This window comes from Saccopteryx bilineata, chromosome 12, assembly GCF_036850765.1.
Source record: "Saccopteryx bilineata isolate mSacBil1 chromosome 12, mSacBil1_pri_phased_curated, whole genome shotgun sequence".
Classification (NCBI taxonomy): Eukaryota; Metazoa; Chordata; class Mammalia; order Chiroptera; family Emballonuridae; genus Saccopteryx; species Saccopteryx bilineata.
The window spans coordinates 47489662-47508032 of record NC_089501.1 but is presented as its reverse complement, the minus strand read 5'-3'; the positions used below and the strand labels follow the sequence as shown (position 1 = coordinate 47508032).

General features: G+C 43.5%; 1 protein-coding gene across 6 annotated transcripts in view; it reads right to left on the bottom strand.

The window, feature by feature from the left end:
- The window catches only part of SCAF8 (SR-related CTD associated factor 8), a 178787-nt gene extending 171344 nt beyond the window's left edge, over window positions 1-7443 (bottom strand). For 4 of the 6 annotated variants that reach the window (XR_010727647.1, XM_066247832.1, XM_066247833.1 and 1 more), the window contains exon 1: window positions 5534-5898. Coding sequence is in view for 5 of the 6 variants with exons in the window: in XM_066247832.1 (XP_066103929.1) it covers window positions 5534-5563 (30 nt within the window). In the remaining variant the exon portion in view is untranslated. The other 2 variants (XM_066247838.1, XM_066247837.1) reach the window with 2 other exon arrangements.
- Window positions 7444-18371: the final 10928 nt, after the last annotated feature.

Below are 18371 nucleotides of genomic sequence, written 5' to 3'. Positions count from 1 at the left end.
ACCAGGCAATATGACATCCCCTAAATTAAATCAAAACTACTGTAATAAACTCAATGCGAGCCTAGAACAAAATGGTTAGGCTGCATATATCACATGAATTTCAATCTTGCCAAAAAAATTTTATACTTAATCTTGAATTAACCTAAGACTGTAACACTCTCAAATCATATAGTCTCAAAATTATTACCAATTTCAATTATCTTTATACTATGTTTTTAAAATATTGATTTTAAAAACCCCACAACTTTTAGCATATATTGTTTTCAAGTGAAAAATAAAGCAAAAAAGGGTTTGAAAACAGCGTAATTACAACATAAAATTAGGATAGATTTAATCTAACTGGACCCTTTGATGAAGCAGTCCCCTTCTGACTCACCTCCCTTAGTAAGAAGTGAAAATTATCAACATATCAGAGTTTTAATTAAAAATTTTTCAGCTAATCTCCTATATTTCTAAAGTGCCATAAAATGACTGTCAAAATAGTTCCTACACATAAGTCCTTCAAAAAATTGATTTTATATTTAGTCTAAGAATTTTCCAATAGGAACTCTAAACATAATCTCAAATCAGTCATTTATTTTACAGAGAAGAAAAGCAAATGTCCAGAAGTATTAACTACCTTGGTGCAGGGCCACTCATCTACCTGGCATGTCATCCATCCATTTATTCGAGAAATATGTATTTAGTGTACACCATGTATTAAGACACTGTGCTACCTGCCAAGGATATAAAGCAATGACAGTATATAGTCACTGTCCCCATGGAAGTCACAGTCTGGTGGGAAATGCAAATACTAATTACAGTACTTAAAACTGTAGTAATCGCTAGAGGCAATGTATAGAGTGCTTTAAGACTGTTTAACAGAGGAACTAAGTGATTCTCAATCAGGATCAATATTGCCCTCCAAGTGACATTTGGTAATGCCTAGAGACAGAGTTATGACATGACAATGCACAGGACAGCTCCTCACAGCAAAGAATTATCCAGTCCAAGATACCATTAGTGCTGAAGTAGAGACCTACACCATTGGGGCAGGGAGGGGTCAGTGAAGGCTTCCTTTATAACATCTAGTATGCTACATCTTTAAGGCATTTTCACAAGGTAGAAACAAAAAGGATGGCCTGATTGATACAATTAACCAAAATTCCCAGTGGAAAGTTAAACTAGAAAAGGAAAAGAAGAAAGATTCCCTGGTAGTTGAAAATGAAAGAAAATGCAGTTTTATAGCTGCTTCACATAAATTCCCTTTCCTGAGCCATAAACACAGAAAAAATCTACAAAAATTTTTTTTAATTCACATTTTTATTGCCCAGTTTTCTACCAACCCATGCCTATGGACAGATATTGGTGGAAAGAGTTTTAAAAGTCTTATAGTTAAGCAAATGAACATTCTTGATAGGAAACTGGAAATGGAGTAAAACGGAGATAGAATTTCACTTTTGAAGTGAAAGGCATAGAACAGTATGATAATAACTGGAAAGTCTATCCTGGAACAATTTAAAGAGTAAGTTATCTGACTAGCCAAAGAATCCTAAGGACAAAAACACTAAGATTTTAAGTACCCTAAAAATAGTCAAAGGTACTAGAAGGCTCTCAGAACTGATGAACCAAAGTATATCCAAAAATGAAATTGCACTAATTTTCCTGACACATCTCAAATGTACACATCTGGTCCTAGATCTTCCCACGCAGCCTATTCAGAGCAGCAAGACAAATGATCATGGTGGGAAATGACCATAGTTGTTGACACTGACTGGTATTTGATTATGTTGAATAGTTATTAATTTTTTAAGAATAATGAATGGTATTGGGGCTGGTTTCTTAAACTCCTTAAATATTAAAAATATCTAATACATAAGTAAAATATACCATCCTTCATTTTCTTATCCGAGCATAACCAATGAGTAACAGATTCTTCTCTTTTCTATATAGGAGTTCCTATGTTATAAACGTGCCCCTGCAATTAAGTTATAATTTTCTAAACAAAGGGTCAAGCATTGTTATTCTCCCTTCCTACTTTTCAAAAGCAAACCATACATAATGACCTCCCTACAGCAGCATTCTTAAGGGCAGAGTTATGGATACACAACTCACATGAAACTGCTGCAATCTAGTAATCAACTGTGGTCCTAAAGTAGTCCGCAGGTCTGGGTAGACTAAAGAGACCCGTTTCACCAATGTAAGAACTCTAACCCAGAATAAGTAAAGGCCACCACCACCTAAGAGCAGCAAAACCTACACTATCGTATAATGACAACAATTCTCCTCGAGTTCCCTACTCAGTCAAGTCTTGACTTTTAGGAAGTCTTACACTCCCAACTGGACAAAAACTTTCTTTCATTTCAGAACTGACATTAGTGGTGATGGGAAAAACACTCATCACAAAGATGCTAAGTGGAAAGTAAGGTTTTCCTACATAACTAGCACAGTGAGCACGTAAATATCAAATTCTGAGCCTCAATCGCATTTAACTCATGGTAATTAAGAGGAATTTACCATGTGAAAGATCATCTAACAGTAATTTTGAACACAGGGGTGGGGAGGCCACAGAAATCCTTTGAGAAATTACTGGGGGAAGGGGCACAACAATAACGACTCATACATACCCTGCATAAGATCAGGGATTTTCAGACTGAAACTCATCTACTGTTGGCAAATTAAAAACCTATATTCTTGGCCCTGGCCGGTTGGCTCAGCGGTAGAGTGTCGGCCTGGCGTGCAGGAGTTCTGGGTTCGATTCCCGGCCAGGGCACACAGGAGAGGCGCCCATTTGCTTCTCCACCCTTCCCCCTCTCCTTCCTCTCTCTCTCTCTCTCTCTTCCCCTCCAGCAGCCGAGGCTCCATTGGAGCAAAGATGGCCTGGGTGCTGGGGATGGCTCTGTGGCCTCTGCCTCAGGCACTAGAATGGCTCCGGATGCAACAAAGCTACTCCCCAAAGGGGCGGAACATCGCCCCCTGGTGGGCATGCCCCGTGGATCCCAGTCGGGCGCATGCGGGAGTCTGTCTGACTGCCTCCTTGTTTCCAGCTTCAGAAAAAATGAAAAAAAAAACAAACCCTATATTCTTAACTAAAATTTGTGACATGATCTTATTTCCAAACCAGAGAGGAAAGAGCAGTCTTTAAAATCTGAGAATTTAATTAGTAAGCCATAAAAGCTAAGCACTTCATATTTTACACATTTTAAGTATCAAAATATCTCATTGACAAACAATAATTATGCTTAAGGCTAAATTTTGGTGCTTTATAAAACTAAATGGAATTTCTTCACAATTCAATGAATATTTCAAAGATACCTTTAAATATAACAGAGAAAGTGCTGAAGGGCTCAGCCCAAGGATAAATGCCTTCAAAAACCAAATTCACTACAAGTAACCCTTCTAAAATATCTTTTCCCCTAATCCTGTAACTTGGATTTCTTTTTTATTTTTGCACTTTGCAACATGATTTAAGAAAAAATAGTTATTACTGAAATATTTCCTGCTATATGCTTACTTGCAACAAAATTTTCACAGCTAGTATTAGACATTCACAGAAATATATTCAAAATAAAAAAACTATCAAAATTATGTATTTTGTTTAATCCCCCCCAAAAAAATTTTAAGCATTTTCTTATGAATATTTTTCAAATGTATTTCCCTTCCTCAACTTATTGGTAACTGTACTGCTACTATTTTTAAGCTAACCCCACTTTTCAAACATGGTAAAGTTTGAGTATATTAGGAAATTAAGGAAGTTAAAAGATTTTAAGTTATTTGTAATCCACAGATGGAGAGTGAAACTACAAACATCAAAATGGGACTACTACTACTTGTTCTATAAAGATCAAGTTAGAAGAGAGGTGAAATGCCAAGTAGATGTTAGGTCTCTGATACTTAATATCAATACCAAAATGAAAAAGCAACTGTAACATTCTAGTCCACTGTGCTCCACTGTGAGCAACCAGGGCACTTGTTTCTACCTACCACATTAGATCCTGCTTAACACTCTGCAGAGGACACACATTAAGAACTTCAAACAAGAGACACCCATCAAAAAGGGGTGGGGTGGGTAAATCAAATAACTGAAGTGGGAGAAAAATTTTAAAAAACTTTTACATTGTGTTAGTGCTCTAACACCTATGTAGCAAATAAAAAAGGCTACATAAAGTTGAGGGGAGGTTTCCTGCACAGATGTGAAACTGTTAACAAATTAAAACATAGTATCATTACTAAATACTTTGTATTGCAGATTTTATGCACTACAGAGTACTTTAGGGGTGGAACGAAATATAATTTGCTCTAAATTATCAGCTATGAATTAATAAACAAAATAAAAAAGGTAATCAAGTCTATTGCTCTAACTATTGACTTAAAAAAATTACCAAAAAAAATGCTTGTTTTCATACAACTGTGTCACTGCTATGTACTCTAATATGGAGAGGCCAATTCACAAGAATGTTATATAACTTTTAACCTCCTTCTAAACTTCCCAAATGCCAATTCTTGGAGGGGGAGAAGGGGGAAATCTAAATGAAACAAAACTGTAAAGCAGGTTTTAACAATATTGTCCTCTCCAAATTATCACGGCAAATCTCATACTTAAAAAGATGAGTAAGGTTTTGTTAATTACACTATTGAATACACTAAGCGCACTTTCATATCAAAAGTTCATAAAATTTATGCGAACTTAGTTAACATCACATTGAAATAAATATTTACAGGTTAAGCGTAATTCTGGTTGTGTAGGTGTGTACTTTTAATGTTTAATGTTTTTGCATTAAGGTCTATTTAAGTCGGAGTTTTAATGTTTTTAAAATACACTTACTTTATCAAAATCTGAGTCCCTTCAAACTAGCAAATTCAATTACATAGTAAAAACTGGACAACTCCTTGTTAAAAACCTAGTGTTACATCTGACATGTGAATGAGCCCATGGGAATTCCTTCCCGGGCACCTTCCCTCTCTCCGTGGACAGATCTCTTCCCATTCGTTTTACGCTGAAATGTGGGGGGAGGGGGCGATAGAAAAAAAAAAAAAATCAAAGAAATACCTGGCCTCCGGACCAACCACCCCATTAGCCTAAGCCCGTACTCCGCAGGCTACCGAGCCAACAGCCTCTCGATCATGCACACTACGTGCACCGTGACCGGAGATCGTCACCCCTCTTAGTGCCATTCCTGCACCGCCCGCATTCAGTGCCCGCCCCATTAAGAACCCCGGGACCAGTGGTGTCCAGAGTGCAGTTCAAAACCTCCGGGTCCCAGCAAGAAAGGTGCAATCGACCCCGAGACCTGCCGGGAGCCTCTCCTCCAACCCCGCAGCCACTCGATAGGGCGCTGGCAACACCGGAACCGCCCTCCGCCCCGGGACGGCCCTCCCCCTGCCCTCCCCCCCGGACTCGGGGGAGGGGCGCCGGAGCGGAGAAGCACCCCTCCCCCCACGGGGACTAGGCCGCCGCTCGCCCCATCCCGAACGTCCCGCGGGCCTGTGCCCACCCTCCCGCCGCTGGCCCCGTCCCGGGTGGGCCCGGCGGAGGTTCCACTGCAATACCAACCTCGCTATTGAAGGTTTTCACGGCCTCCATGTTGTCGGTGCGGAGGCCCCGAGCCCGGCGGCGGAAGAGGCGGCGGCCACTGCACTGGGTGGGGAGAGCGAGACGGGGGCGGCGGCGGCAACGGCGGCGCCGGCGGGAGAGCGGGCCGCGGCGACCCCGAGGCCGGAGCGGAAGGACAAGCAGTGGCGGGGCCGGGCTCCCTCAGGGGCAGCGAGGCGCGGGCATGGCCGCCGGGGCGGGCGGAGCGCCGGGCCGGGGAACACAGGCGCTGCCTGGGCGGGTCGCAGCGGGCGGGGGAGGGGCTGGGCCGCGGCGCCTGCTCTTCTCCGCCCCGCTCCGTCTCGGTTTGCCCCCCCTGGAGCCCCGGGCCCTACACTCTCCACCCCCTTCCTCCTCTTCCTCCGACGGGCTCCGGTTTCACCTCCCCGCCGCTCGGGCCGCAGGAACCAGCAGCGCACGGCGAAGACGGAGGAGGAAGCGCTGGCAACAGCGGCTGCGGCATCCAATATGGCGGAAACAAGTCCGGCCGCGTAGCTCCGGGATCAGCGGCGCCAGCCAGCGCGCCCCCTAGCGACTGGACCGCGGGGCTCGGGCGGCTGCGCGGAAACCATCGAGGAGTGCAGGCCAGAGCGTCGCCGCCCCGAGCCGGGTTGCTCTGGTCCTGGGGCGGCCAGCTCTCGGCCCCCCTCTGTGCGCCCGGCCCACGCGGGCACGAGAGCTGCAGCCCCGGGAGCACCTCGGCCGGCCCTTGGAGGACACTACAAAGCGTTACTCAAGGGAAAACCAAAAGTCCCCTGAAAGCCGCAAGTTTAGCAAATAACATTGTCCATGTTTTTGTTGTTTCCATGCGAGTGGCTGGGTTAGTGATCTTCAGCACTTTCCCGGACAGTGTCCTTAAGGTTAGCAGAAGAAAGCCAAGTTCTTTAGTCATTCGTTTACTTGGGAACGATGTGCCCCAGCATTTTAATAGCGTGAGGAGGAAACGTTAGAAACACGCTTCGGGTCCGGGTGGGGGCACAGGGACAGGGAAGCACGCCTGCAACCCGCGAGCCGCTCGGGGCAGGCAGTGCTCGCTCGTCAAGTCCCGGGGACGGGTGGCACAGTGAGGGCGTTTGTGCGCGGGGACGGGGGGTCTCCGCCGCACAGGATTTGCATAGGGGAACACAGTATTTCTCGATGAAACCGGAGGTGCTGCTAGCAAAATGCCTCCTCTCTCACTCACTATGCACAATGTAAAATAACCAATACCAGATTGAAAGTGAACATCTATTCAAATGACAAACACCGCTGTCCTTTTTTCAGCAGTCACTCCCCAGTTCATGCGAAGGAAAGGGAGGAATATGAGAGCCGAATGTTTCTTGGGGAGAGTGGTTGGAATCAAGTTGCCTCGATAAAAACTGGAGCCCAGAGCCCTATGACAGACACTAAGAACGGCGGGCCTTTACTTTTCAGGGTTCAAGGCCATGTCCTTGACAGCTTTATTCAGGGGACTACTTAGAAGGGATAACTACTTCCTCAGTAAGAGTTAGTAATTATATACAGTACCTTCAAATCTTAAAGGCTATTACAAATTCTCCGTCTCCATTTGCCCCCAGTCCTTATAGGCCAAGCTGTTATGGTCTTTTGGCAAGAATTGCAGTAGCCTACTAACTAGCTGGTACCCTGCTTGTTTGACTTTACAATCATGACCCATAACCACGGTTTGGTCATCAAGAGACCACATGTAACATAGTAGTCCTTTAGGACTGAAATGGAGCTGAAAAATTTCTATCAGCTAGTGACGTAGCCCAACATAAAATCATGGCACAATAAATTGTTCGTGCTTGTGGTAATGCTGGTGTAAGCCTACTACCCTACCAGTCATGCAAAACTATAGGCACATACAGTTATGTACAGTGCATAACACGATAATAAATTACTTACTGGCTTATGTGTTTACTTTTTATCATTTTGGTGTATTCTTTCTACTTACAAAAAGATTGCTATAGTACAGTGTGCTGTGTTCTTCCAACATCAGCCTCATACATCTCGTGTTTACCAGATCTCCTGAGTGAGTCATTTCTCTGGTGCTTGATTTAGTCCTGTGTTATTTAATGCTGTCACGTGATCTACAGGTGTAGCCTAGTAACAATAGGCTATCCCACAGAGCATAGGTATGTATGTAGTAAGTAAGCTAAACTGCCCAGGTTTGTGTGAGTACCTCTGTGATGTTCTCACAGCAAAGTAACGCATTTCTCAGAATGTATCCACCAATAAGTGGCTTGTGAATAGCTAATTCTCTGGACTGTAGCCAGAGGCTTTTGGGGTGGGGGGTTAGATACAAATCAGATCAAGTTACTCCCTTCCTTAAATCCCTTTAAAATTTTCCCATGCATTTCAGATATGATCATAACCTCTTACCATGGCCCAGCCACCTCAGCTCACTGTTTTACAAAAGTAAATTCAGAATTTCATTCTGAAAACGAAACACTTTCACTGCTCAGTATGATCACATGAAACATATCTTCACTGTTGACAAAGTGATTAAAACTGACTTGGAGTTAAGACCAAGTTTTGGCATGAGGAGAATATTGGTTTTTACTCTTGCCTGGAGCCAGAAAGACTTGCAGGTATAGGGAAGATTTGCCAAGACACTTCTGGTTTCCAGTGGTAACCTGAACCCTCTATAGTAGCTGGGGAACCTTTCCTTGCTACTCAAATAGCTTGGAACGTGAAAGACAGTTTTAGAGGCAAGCAGGTGGAGGCTAAGAATAATGTTATTTCTGCCTTAAAAGAAATAGTGTTCACTGAAGATTAGGCCATGTTGACTGTATTGGCACTTACTCATTGCTCAGTTTTTGAATTAACTGTGTATGTCCATCAGTGATGCAATCCATTCTTCTTAGGTATACATGTGATGTTTCTATGGCTTTTCTAGAATTTTCCTTTGGCTCCTACAAGATGCCCAACTTTTCCTGCCTTCTTACTTTTGTCTTTTGACTATTCTAACAGCCATGCAGAGGTGAATAAGACATGACAATAGTCAGTTTAAAAGGAAAAGGAGCAACAACAATGAGAGAAAGGCCAACAGCGAAGCTTTTACAAGGAAATCATGTTAAGGAGATGGCAATTAAAAGTATCAACTGTTGCCCTAAAATTAAGCTGGTGGAATATGGGTGTTTCCATTAGATTTAGACTATGCCCCAAGGTGCCCTAGAGCAGTCCCCAACCCCCCGGGCCGCGGACCGGTACCGGTCCGTGGGCCATTTGGTACCGGTCCGCAGAGAAAGAATAAATAACTTACATTATTTCCGTTTTATTTATATTTAAGTCTGAACGATGTTTTATTTTAAAAAAACGACCAGATTCCCTCTGTTACATCCGTCTAAGACTCACTCTTGACGCTTGTCTCGGTCACGTGATACACTTATCTGTCCCACCTTAAAGGCCAGTCTGTGAAAATATTTTCTGACATTAAACCGGTCGGTGGCCCAAAAAAGGTTGGGGACCACTGCCCTAGAGCACAGCAGCAAGCTCAGAGTGGTGTCACAGGATGGACCTAGGAAACACCCAGGGAAACTCATGGATACTTGGCCCGCCAGAGGACCTATCTATAGCTCCAGCGAATTCACAACTGCAGTATGTACTGATAGTATTGTATTCTTTAGGTCAGGTGTGCCTTTGTGAAGCTAGGTTTGTGCTATTGTTGTGAAAGTCAGTGTGGAACAGGAAATAAGGGTGGGTATGTTCAATCTGATTTCAAGAACTGAGGATTTATGTGCTGTCCCAAAGGCACACACATCCAGTTCGTTCGTAATTATGCCATTTAAAAGTGAAAAAAAAATTTTCCTTCGAGTTATTATGCATTATTTTTTTGAAATGGATACTAAATTGTTAGGACATAAGTACTAGTTTAGTTGTTTGGACCAAATCAAATAATAATAGAACTGTTAGGTATTTATTTTGTCCTAGGGCACCAAGCATGAGAAAAAATATTGAGATACTAAGAGCACTTGAAAAAAAAAACCAAGATGCTGACAGGCAGGAAGCAAGCTAGATTTTATTCGGTTTAGAAAAGTAAACTCAGGCCAAAGAGAGGGGAGCAAGTGGGACCTAGCAGGGACCCCTCAGCAAAAACTTATCACGGGCAAGGGGAGAAAAACCAAACAACTCCTGGTGACTCCCCTATGAATCTCAGTTTCCCCTTTTTAGGAACCTCTTAATGGAGAGGAGGCAATCCTCCACAGAATGTCCAAATTCTGGCATTCTTTACCCTGCCATCCCTGTATTGATACTTTTTTTTTCTTTAACCCTAAATCCCCACCTCACTTTGTCTCTACAAAGTATTTAGTCTGTTCTTAGATTCCTGAAGAATTATGTAGTCTTTCATCAAAAGAAAAAAAGAGAAAACTAAAGAATTGTAGCAATTAGGACCCTGACCAGTTGGCTCAGTGGTAGAGTGTCAGCCCAGTGTGTGGAAGTCCTGGGTTCAATTCCCAGCCAGGGTACACAGGAGAAGAGCCCATCTGCTTCTCCACCCTTCCCTCTCTCCTTTCTACCTCTCTCTTCCCCTCCTGCAGCCAAGGCTCATTGGAGCAAAGTTGGCCTGAGCACTGAAGACGGCTCCATGGCCTCTGCCTCAGGTGCTAGAATGGCTCCAGTTGCAACAGAGCAACACCCCAGATTGGAAGAGCATTGCCCCCTAGTGGGCATGCCGGGTGGATCCCGGTTGGGCACATGTGGGAGTCTGTCTCTCTGCATCCCCGCTTCTCACTTCAGAAAAAATACAAACAAACAAAAACAAAACAAAACAAAAAAAGAAATGTAGCAATTATTTTATGTGTAAGTATGGTGCCAATTTTTTCAATGTTTATTGATTTTAGAGAGGAAGGGAGAGAGCAAGAGAAAGACAGGAACATCAACCTGTTCCTGCATGTGCCCGGACTAGGGATGGAACCAACAACCTCTGAGCTTCAGGATGATGCTCTAACCAACTGAGCCATCTGGCAAGGGCAAGCATAGTGATAATTTGCACGTGTTATGTGTATTAAAAAATAATAATAACAGCCTGACCAGGCCGTGGCGCAGTGGATAGAACGTCAGACTGGGATGCAGAGGACCCAGGTTCGAGACCCTGAGGTCGCCAGCTTGAGCACAGGCTCTTCTGGTTTGAGCAAAGCTCACCAGCTTGGCCCTGGCCGGTTGGCTCAGTGGTAGAGCGTTGGCCTGGCATGCAGGAGTTCCGGGTTCAATTCCCAGCCAGGACACACAGGAGAAGCACCCATCTGCTTCTCCACCCCTTCCCCTCTCCTTCCTCTCTGTCTCTCTCTTCCCCTCCTGCAGCCAAGGCTCCACTGGAGCAAAGTTGGCCCGGGCGCTGAGGATGGCTCTATGGCGTCTGCCTCAGGCGCTAGAATAGCTCTGGTTGCAACAGAGTGACGCCCCAGATGGGAAGAGCATCACCCCCTGGTGGGCGTGCCAGGTGAATCCCCATCGGGCTCATGTGGGAGTCTGACTGCCTCCCCGTTTCCAACTTCGGAAAAATACAAAAGAAAAAAAAGAGCTCACCAGCTTGGACCCAAGGTCACTGGCTCGAGCAAGGGGTCACTCGGTCTGCTGTAGCCCCACGGTCAAGGCATATATGAGAGAGCAATCAATGAACAACTAAGGTGTTGCAACGAAAAACTAATGATTGATGCTTCTCATCTCTCTCCGTTCCTGTCTGTCTGTCCCTATCTATCCCTCTTTCTGACTCTCTCTCTCTGTCTCTGTAAAAATAATAATAACAATAATAATTATAGTAACAATAATAACAGCTTGACTGGTGGTGTAGTGGATAGAGTGTGGACCAAGAGTGCTGAGGTCATGGGTTTGAAATCTTGAGGTCGCTAGCTTGAGCGTGAACTCATTGACTTGAGCACAGGGTCATCAACATGATCCCAAAGATCACTGGCTTGGGCCCAGAGCTCACTGGCCTGAGCAAGGGGTCACTGCCTCGGCTTGAGCCATAGCTCTGATCCCAGTCAAGACATGTATGAGAAGCAATCAGTGCACAACTAAAGTGAAGTAAGTATGAATGGATGCTTCTTACTCTCTCTCCTTCCCTCTTTCTTTTCCTCTCTCTCTCTCAAGACAGAGTTTCTAACACAAAGCAAACTTCTAACAAAATTAAATTCATTATACCATCCCTTTACAGATGATGAAAATGAGTCCCAAAGAAACAACTTTTGCAAGAACCCTAAATAATGAACCAAAGATACTAAAATGAATTACTCCTTGTGTGTATTACTATTTATAACACCATTGCCTATATTAATGGTTAATTTTTTTCCTCTGGATTCAAACAACCCTGTTTTATTTGTGTGTGTTTTTTTTTATCTTTTGACCCTTTGACTCCCTTCACCCATTTCTCCCAACTCACATCACTTACCTCTAACAACCAGCAACCTGTTCTCTATATCTATTGTTTGTGTTTTGTTTGTTCTTTATTCCACATATAAGAGAGATTATATGATATTTGTTTTTCTATGTATTTAATTATAATCCAAACAAGAATGATAACCATATTGATGGAGTGAGGACAGTACCGTTATGATGACAACCTCAAAATGACCAGAAGTTTCAGTGAAACTATTTTAAAACAGGGTTTCTTTCACCCTAGAAAGCAGCAAGCCAATTCCAAATTTTATATGTAGATGAAAAGGGTTTATAATACCTAAAACAAGTTTGAACAAAATTGGGAGGACTTATTCTACCTTATCTAAAACAAAATTATCGTAAAGTTACAGCTTGAAGGCGATGAGGTATTGGACTGTGAATAAACCTATATGTCAACAGAGAAGACTAAAAAACCAGGAATATGGATGGATGGAGGGAGGGATGATGGATAGATAGATGCCAAGGGAAACTTACAGTTTTCTCAATAATGGTAATAGAAAAAAAGCAAATTCAATATGAGGTGAGGACGTCGGGGGAGGGGAATGTGCCCCAACCCTTGCAGCACACCAAAGACAAAAATTAGGAGCATATATGGTGGGACAATGGCATTGGAGATAATGGGCAAAACCATCTCGTGATGGTCATAACCGTGGTTTCTTCCGTTTACTTCCATTTCACCCTCTCTCAAACCCCCGTCCGTACTTTGAGTTCCTTAAATGCAGTGTTCTATGGTTTGACTCTGGGCATTGCCATGCTGCTTCATTTTACTGAAATGCTTTCTATACAGTGGCATCTCATTTTCATTTGGGTAACCTATATTCATTTGTTCTTTTGATTTCCTTTTGATTAACTGATAAGTATATGCAATATTTATAATGTATGAACTATATAAACATTTAAAAACAAATACCTGTGTAACCCACTCTGAAAGGGAGTCATGAGAACAATTCCAGGTTCGATATGAGCTAGGAGGACTCACAGAGTCAGAAAATAGCCCTATTCACAGTATGATTTATTACAGAGAAATTACACCACTAAAAATCAGCACAGAGAAAAGGCACAAGAAAACCTGGTGTAAGCTTCCAGGGGTCCTCTGCCTTGGGACTCACACAGGATGAGTTTAATTCTCCAAGCAATGAGTTGTGACAACACATATGAAGTGTTGCCTATCAGGGAAGCTCATTAGAAACACAGTGCCCAGGGTCTTTATTGGTGCTGAACACATAGGCTCCCTCTGCCTGGCACCTACTAAAAGTCAAGACTACCGGAAGTAAAACAGGTGTTTGGCACAAACTACATTGTTTGTACAAACAGTTTAGGCACAGTGAGCCACTCTTATCAGGTAATGGTGGGAACTCTCCCAAGATGAAATCCAAACTCCCAGCCACCAGCCAAGGTCTAAACTGGGAGGTCTTTCTAAGGATAGCGGTCCCAGGCCAGCTGTTAATCTCTTCTGCCACCCCCTTTCTGTTTGAGCCCCTCCTAAATACTGCCCTCTGCATTTCAGACATTTGCCCTATGTCCACCAGATAGCCACAATATTAAGTGACTGTTTATTATTCTCTTGCTTTTTCCCCCACAGATTTATTATATATGTATGTGTATGCCTATACAATTTATTTTTGGTTTTGCTATGTTTTGAACTTTATGTAAGTAGAATAATTTGTTTTTCAATTTTTTATTAATATAATGCTTATAAGATTCACCCATGTTGATACCTGTATTCTAGTATGTATATATACATATATGTATGTCTATGATATTTTATATATATACAAATACATCTATGGAAGATAAAATGTAATCTTCAACTTACAGTATTATCTTTTTTTTTAGTATTTTATGTTTATTCATTTTATTTTTTTTTAATTTATTTTATTTTTTTTTCATTTTTCTGAAGCTGGAAACAGGGAGAGACAGTCAGACAGACTCCCGCATGCGCCCGACCGGGATCCACCCGGCACGCCCACCAGGGGGCGATGCTCTGCCCACCAGGGGGCGATGCTCTGCCCATCCTGGGCGTCGCCATATTGCGACCAGAGCCACTCTAGCGCCTGAGGCAAAGGCCACAGAGCCATGCCCAGCGCCCAGGCCATCTTTGCTCCAATGGAGCCTTGGCTGCGGGAGGGGAAGAGAGAGACAGAGAGGAAAGCGCGGCGGAGGGGTGGAGAAGCAAATGGGCGCTTCTCCTGTGTACCCTGGCCAGGAATCGAACCCGGGTCCTCCGCACGCTAGGCCGACGCTCTACCGCTGAGCCAACCTGCCAGGGCTGTTTATTCATTTTAGAGTGTGTGTGGGAGAGGAGAGAGAGAGAGAGAGAGAGAGAGAGAGAGAGAGGGGGGAAGGAGCAGGAAACATCAACTCCCATATGTGCCTTGACCAGGCAAGCCCAGGGCTTCGAACTGGCGACCTCAGCATTCCAGGTTGACGTTTTATCTACTGCGCCACCACAAGTCAGGCTTAAAGTGTTATCTTTAAATTTGTTCACTGATGCATTATTTATATTAGCAGAAACAAGTCAAATTCTATCAATACAGTAATGAATAATTAAGTTATAAGGAAGAAGGTAATTTAAAGATATAAAGTATATCCATTATAAAGATATATGTCTGTATATTTGATATATAGCCATATAATAGATATAAATATATACTATAAGGCTGGAGGACATATCCAGGCCATGCTGAAAACAAGGCCATAATTTATGGAATACTGATTAATTGTCCAGAAATAGCTAAATTGACTTTTTTTCACTTCTAACTTAATAAAGCATCAAACCTGTATTTCCTTCCTCCTCACTCATGTTTTATGACATTTCAGAGTTGAAAAGAATGTAAGCATACACCAATGCTTAACTCCCATGTACCCCTATGGAATTATTTCGGCAAGTGGTTATACAGTGTCTGCTTTTGTGCTACCACAATGCTGGGGAAGTCCAATTTATTATTCAATTTATTTCAGCCCTTTTTGTTATTAAATGTTCTATCTGAGCCAAAATATGCTTCCGTGGAACTTTTATCCACTGGCTCTGTGTCCCAGAGCCATACTGCGTAGGTTTGACTCATCCTCCACAATATAATCTTTCAAAAAAACATTTTTAAAAGCTATTATAGGCCCTGGCCGGTTGGCTCAGTGGTAGAGCATTGGCCTGGCGTGCGGGGGACCTGGGTTCGATTCCCGGCCAGGGCACATAGGAGAAGCACCCATTTGCTTCTCCACCCCCACCCCCTCCTTCCTCTCTGTCTCTCTCTTCCCCTCCCGCAGCCAAGGCTCCACTGGAGCAAAGATAGCCCGGGCGCTGGGGATGGCTCCTTGGCCTCTGCCCCAGGTGCTAGAGTGGCTCTGGTCGTGGCAGAGCAACGCCCCGGAGGGGCAGAGCATTGCCCCCTGGTGGGCAGAGTGTCGCCCCTGGTGGGCGTGCCGGGTGGATCCCGGTCGGGCGCATGCGGGAGTCTGTCTGACTGTCTCTCCCTGTTTCCAGCTTCAGAAAAATACAAAAAAAAAAAAAAAAAAAAAAAAAAAAGCTATTATACGCCCTGGCCAGTGGATCAGTGGATAGAGTGTGAGCCCAGAATATGGATGTCCTGGGTTCAATTCCTGGTCAGGAGAAGTGACCATCTGCTTCTTCTCCCCTCCCCCTTTTCTGTCTCTTCCCCTCCCGCAGCCAGTGGCTTCTATTGGTCCAAGTGTGACCCCGCTCAATTGGTCCAAGCACATCTGCCTCAGGTGCTAAAAATAGCTTGCCACTCTAGCATCAGCCCCAGACGGAGTTGCCGAGTAGATCTCTGTTGGGGCGCATGCAGGAGTCTGCCTCACTATAGCCTCTCCTCTCACCTAAAAGAAAAAAAAAGGCTATTATATTTTCTACTGACATAAACAACTATACTTTTTCCCATTTCTTTTAGTCATCCATCATATGATCATCTCACTAGCCAAACCATTGTCTTCTGATCTGTGCCAGAGTGTAATTTTCTTCCTAAGTAGTGGCTCTCCAAACCACACACAATACTACAAATAAGAACCGCCCAGTTCAGAGAGGACCAGACCTATTAAGGCCTCTATTATGATTCTGTCTGGATAACTTAAAATTCCACTTGCTATTTTTAGCTCCTATATCACATCACATTTGTTGCTCTTAAACTGTACTCCTTTGTGATTGGTTTCTTGGACCAAACATTACACTTATTTATATTAAACTTTGTTCTCTTAGATTAAGCCCATTATTCCAATCTACTACCATTTTTTGATCCTGATTCTATCCTATCTATTAGCTTTCTATCTTGACCTCATCTGAGGATTTTATCAGCACACTCTCAATGTCATGATATCAATAGCTATCAAAGAAAAATCTGATTACTAAAGAGTCTACTTCTTCAGCTTTAAAGACCTTTCTCAAGCTGACACCAAAGAGGAGTTTCAGTCTTTTCTGATTACTCCACTGAATACAAATCCACCCACCTTACATCATCTCATCTACAGAAGCATCCTGCAATGCAGTTACAGTTCTTATAAATGCTATAGTATTCCTTTCATAAGTCCTCTTTATACATGGAGTACAAATACAATTAAGAACCACACTTTCATGATTTAAGTATTTCACCACAAAAATGCTCTAGACACATCTGGCTCAAGATAAACCAAACCGCCTGACCAGGCAGTGGCACAGTGGATAGAGCATCAGACTGGGATGTGGAGGACCCAGGTTCAAGACCCCGAGGTCACCACCTTGAGCGCGGGCTCATCTGGTTTGAGCAAGGCTCACCAGCTTGAGCCCAAGGTTGTTGGCTGGAGCAAGGGGTCACTCGGTCTGCTGTAGCCCCCCGGTCAAGGCACATATGAGAAAGCAATCAATGAACAATTAAGGAGCCACAACAAAGAATTGATGCTTCTTATCTTCTCCCTTCCTGTCTGTCTGTCCCTATCTGTCCCTCTCTCTGTCTCTGTCACACACAAAAAAGATTAACTAAACCAAGAACATGCATTTGCTTCACGTCCCTTCTGTGATTCCACTGACATAACTCTGGGAAAATAGACAGAGTAACATAAACACTACAATTAAGGAGATGACTGTAAAGCCAGTAGCCACGGCCACCATCAGAGCTGCCTGGCCCATGCAGGTTTGCATTGGATTCAGACAGTCGGTAAAGAAACAACAGAGCCAAGAACTGGTAGGCCATTAGCTTTAATCCTAGCTTGCACCCAGCAGGCAAGTAAACAGACACACTGGGCTCCAAAATCCACTCATTCAGCACTTACAAAGCTACTGACTTATCCGAGTTTCCTAGAATCAAAGTTACTAGCTTGTTCTCCAGCCTCATTCTCCTCTGTTCCCCATCTCCTTCTCCCTGCACAAACTGGCTTCTCCTCCAGCACTCCTCCATCTTGGCTGCCTCTCCTGGCCTCCTCCATGTGGCCTCTCTCTGCTCGCCTCTCTAATGCTAATCTCCGGAACTGAGAGAGAGCAAGCTCCCGGTCTGCCCCACTTTATAGTGTATATTCAAAACCTTTAATCCAATATACAAAAAAGGAAGTCTCTGATAGAAGTCACTTATCTGAGGCATAATGGGACTCCTCATGAGAGTGCACCCACCCCACATCAGAAAGGGTGGGAAAGGCTTAGTCCTAAAACCAAGTCCCAGGCTACAAGGATCCTGCCTGCTCACAGCCCGCCCCCAACACACATTAATATCACCTGGGCGATGGGCTTCCACGTGGGCAGCGCCATCTTTAACAAAGTGAGCATAATATATTTTATCTGCCCAACAATGACAAGGGGGTTATCATCAGATATTTCAAACAAATTCTTGGAGGCAAAGTGGGACAGAAGCATGTTGATGGAGAAGATGGAATTCAAACTACATTTCAATAGGGTGGCTGTGTAGTTGGGAGACCAGCTGGAATCAACAAGTCAAAGAGGGTGGGAGCCCTGGCTGGGTAGCTCAGTTGGTAGAGAGTACAAAGTGGGGCTGAGAAAAATAAAAAAGCTATGTTACTTCACACCCAAATTTCTTATCTTACCAGAGGCTGCCTCACAAAAGGGAAGGAAGCCTGATTCCTAAGAAAATTTAACAGTTTGAAGGTCTGAGCTTTCCCAGGCGAGTACTGGGTTTGATTCTTTGGCTGCTAATGATGAAATGCAGCATCACCATTGACATGTCCATGTACCATCTAACAACTCCCTGTTTAGGAAAAGAGGACATCAGGAGGGAGTAGGAGAAATTCATTCCCACTACGTGAAAAACAAATTCTTGACTTCTTTCTTCTTAAACAGAAAGGAACTATCAAGGATCAACAGATGTATTGGGGCAGGAGAATAAAGCAACATGAAAGAGCTAGAATAAGATACACTAGAAAAAAAATCCCAGAGTCAACAGATAATTTAAGAAGTGGAAGAGGGTTTAAAATAAAACTTTATATATAG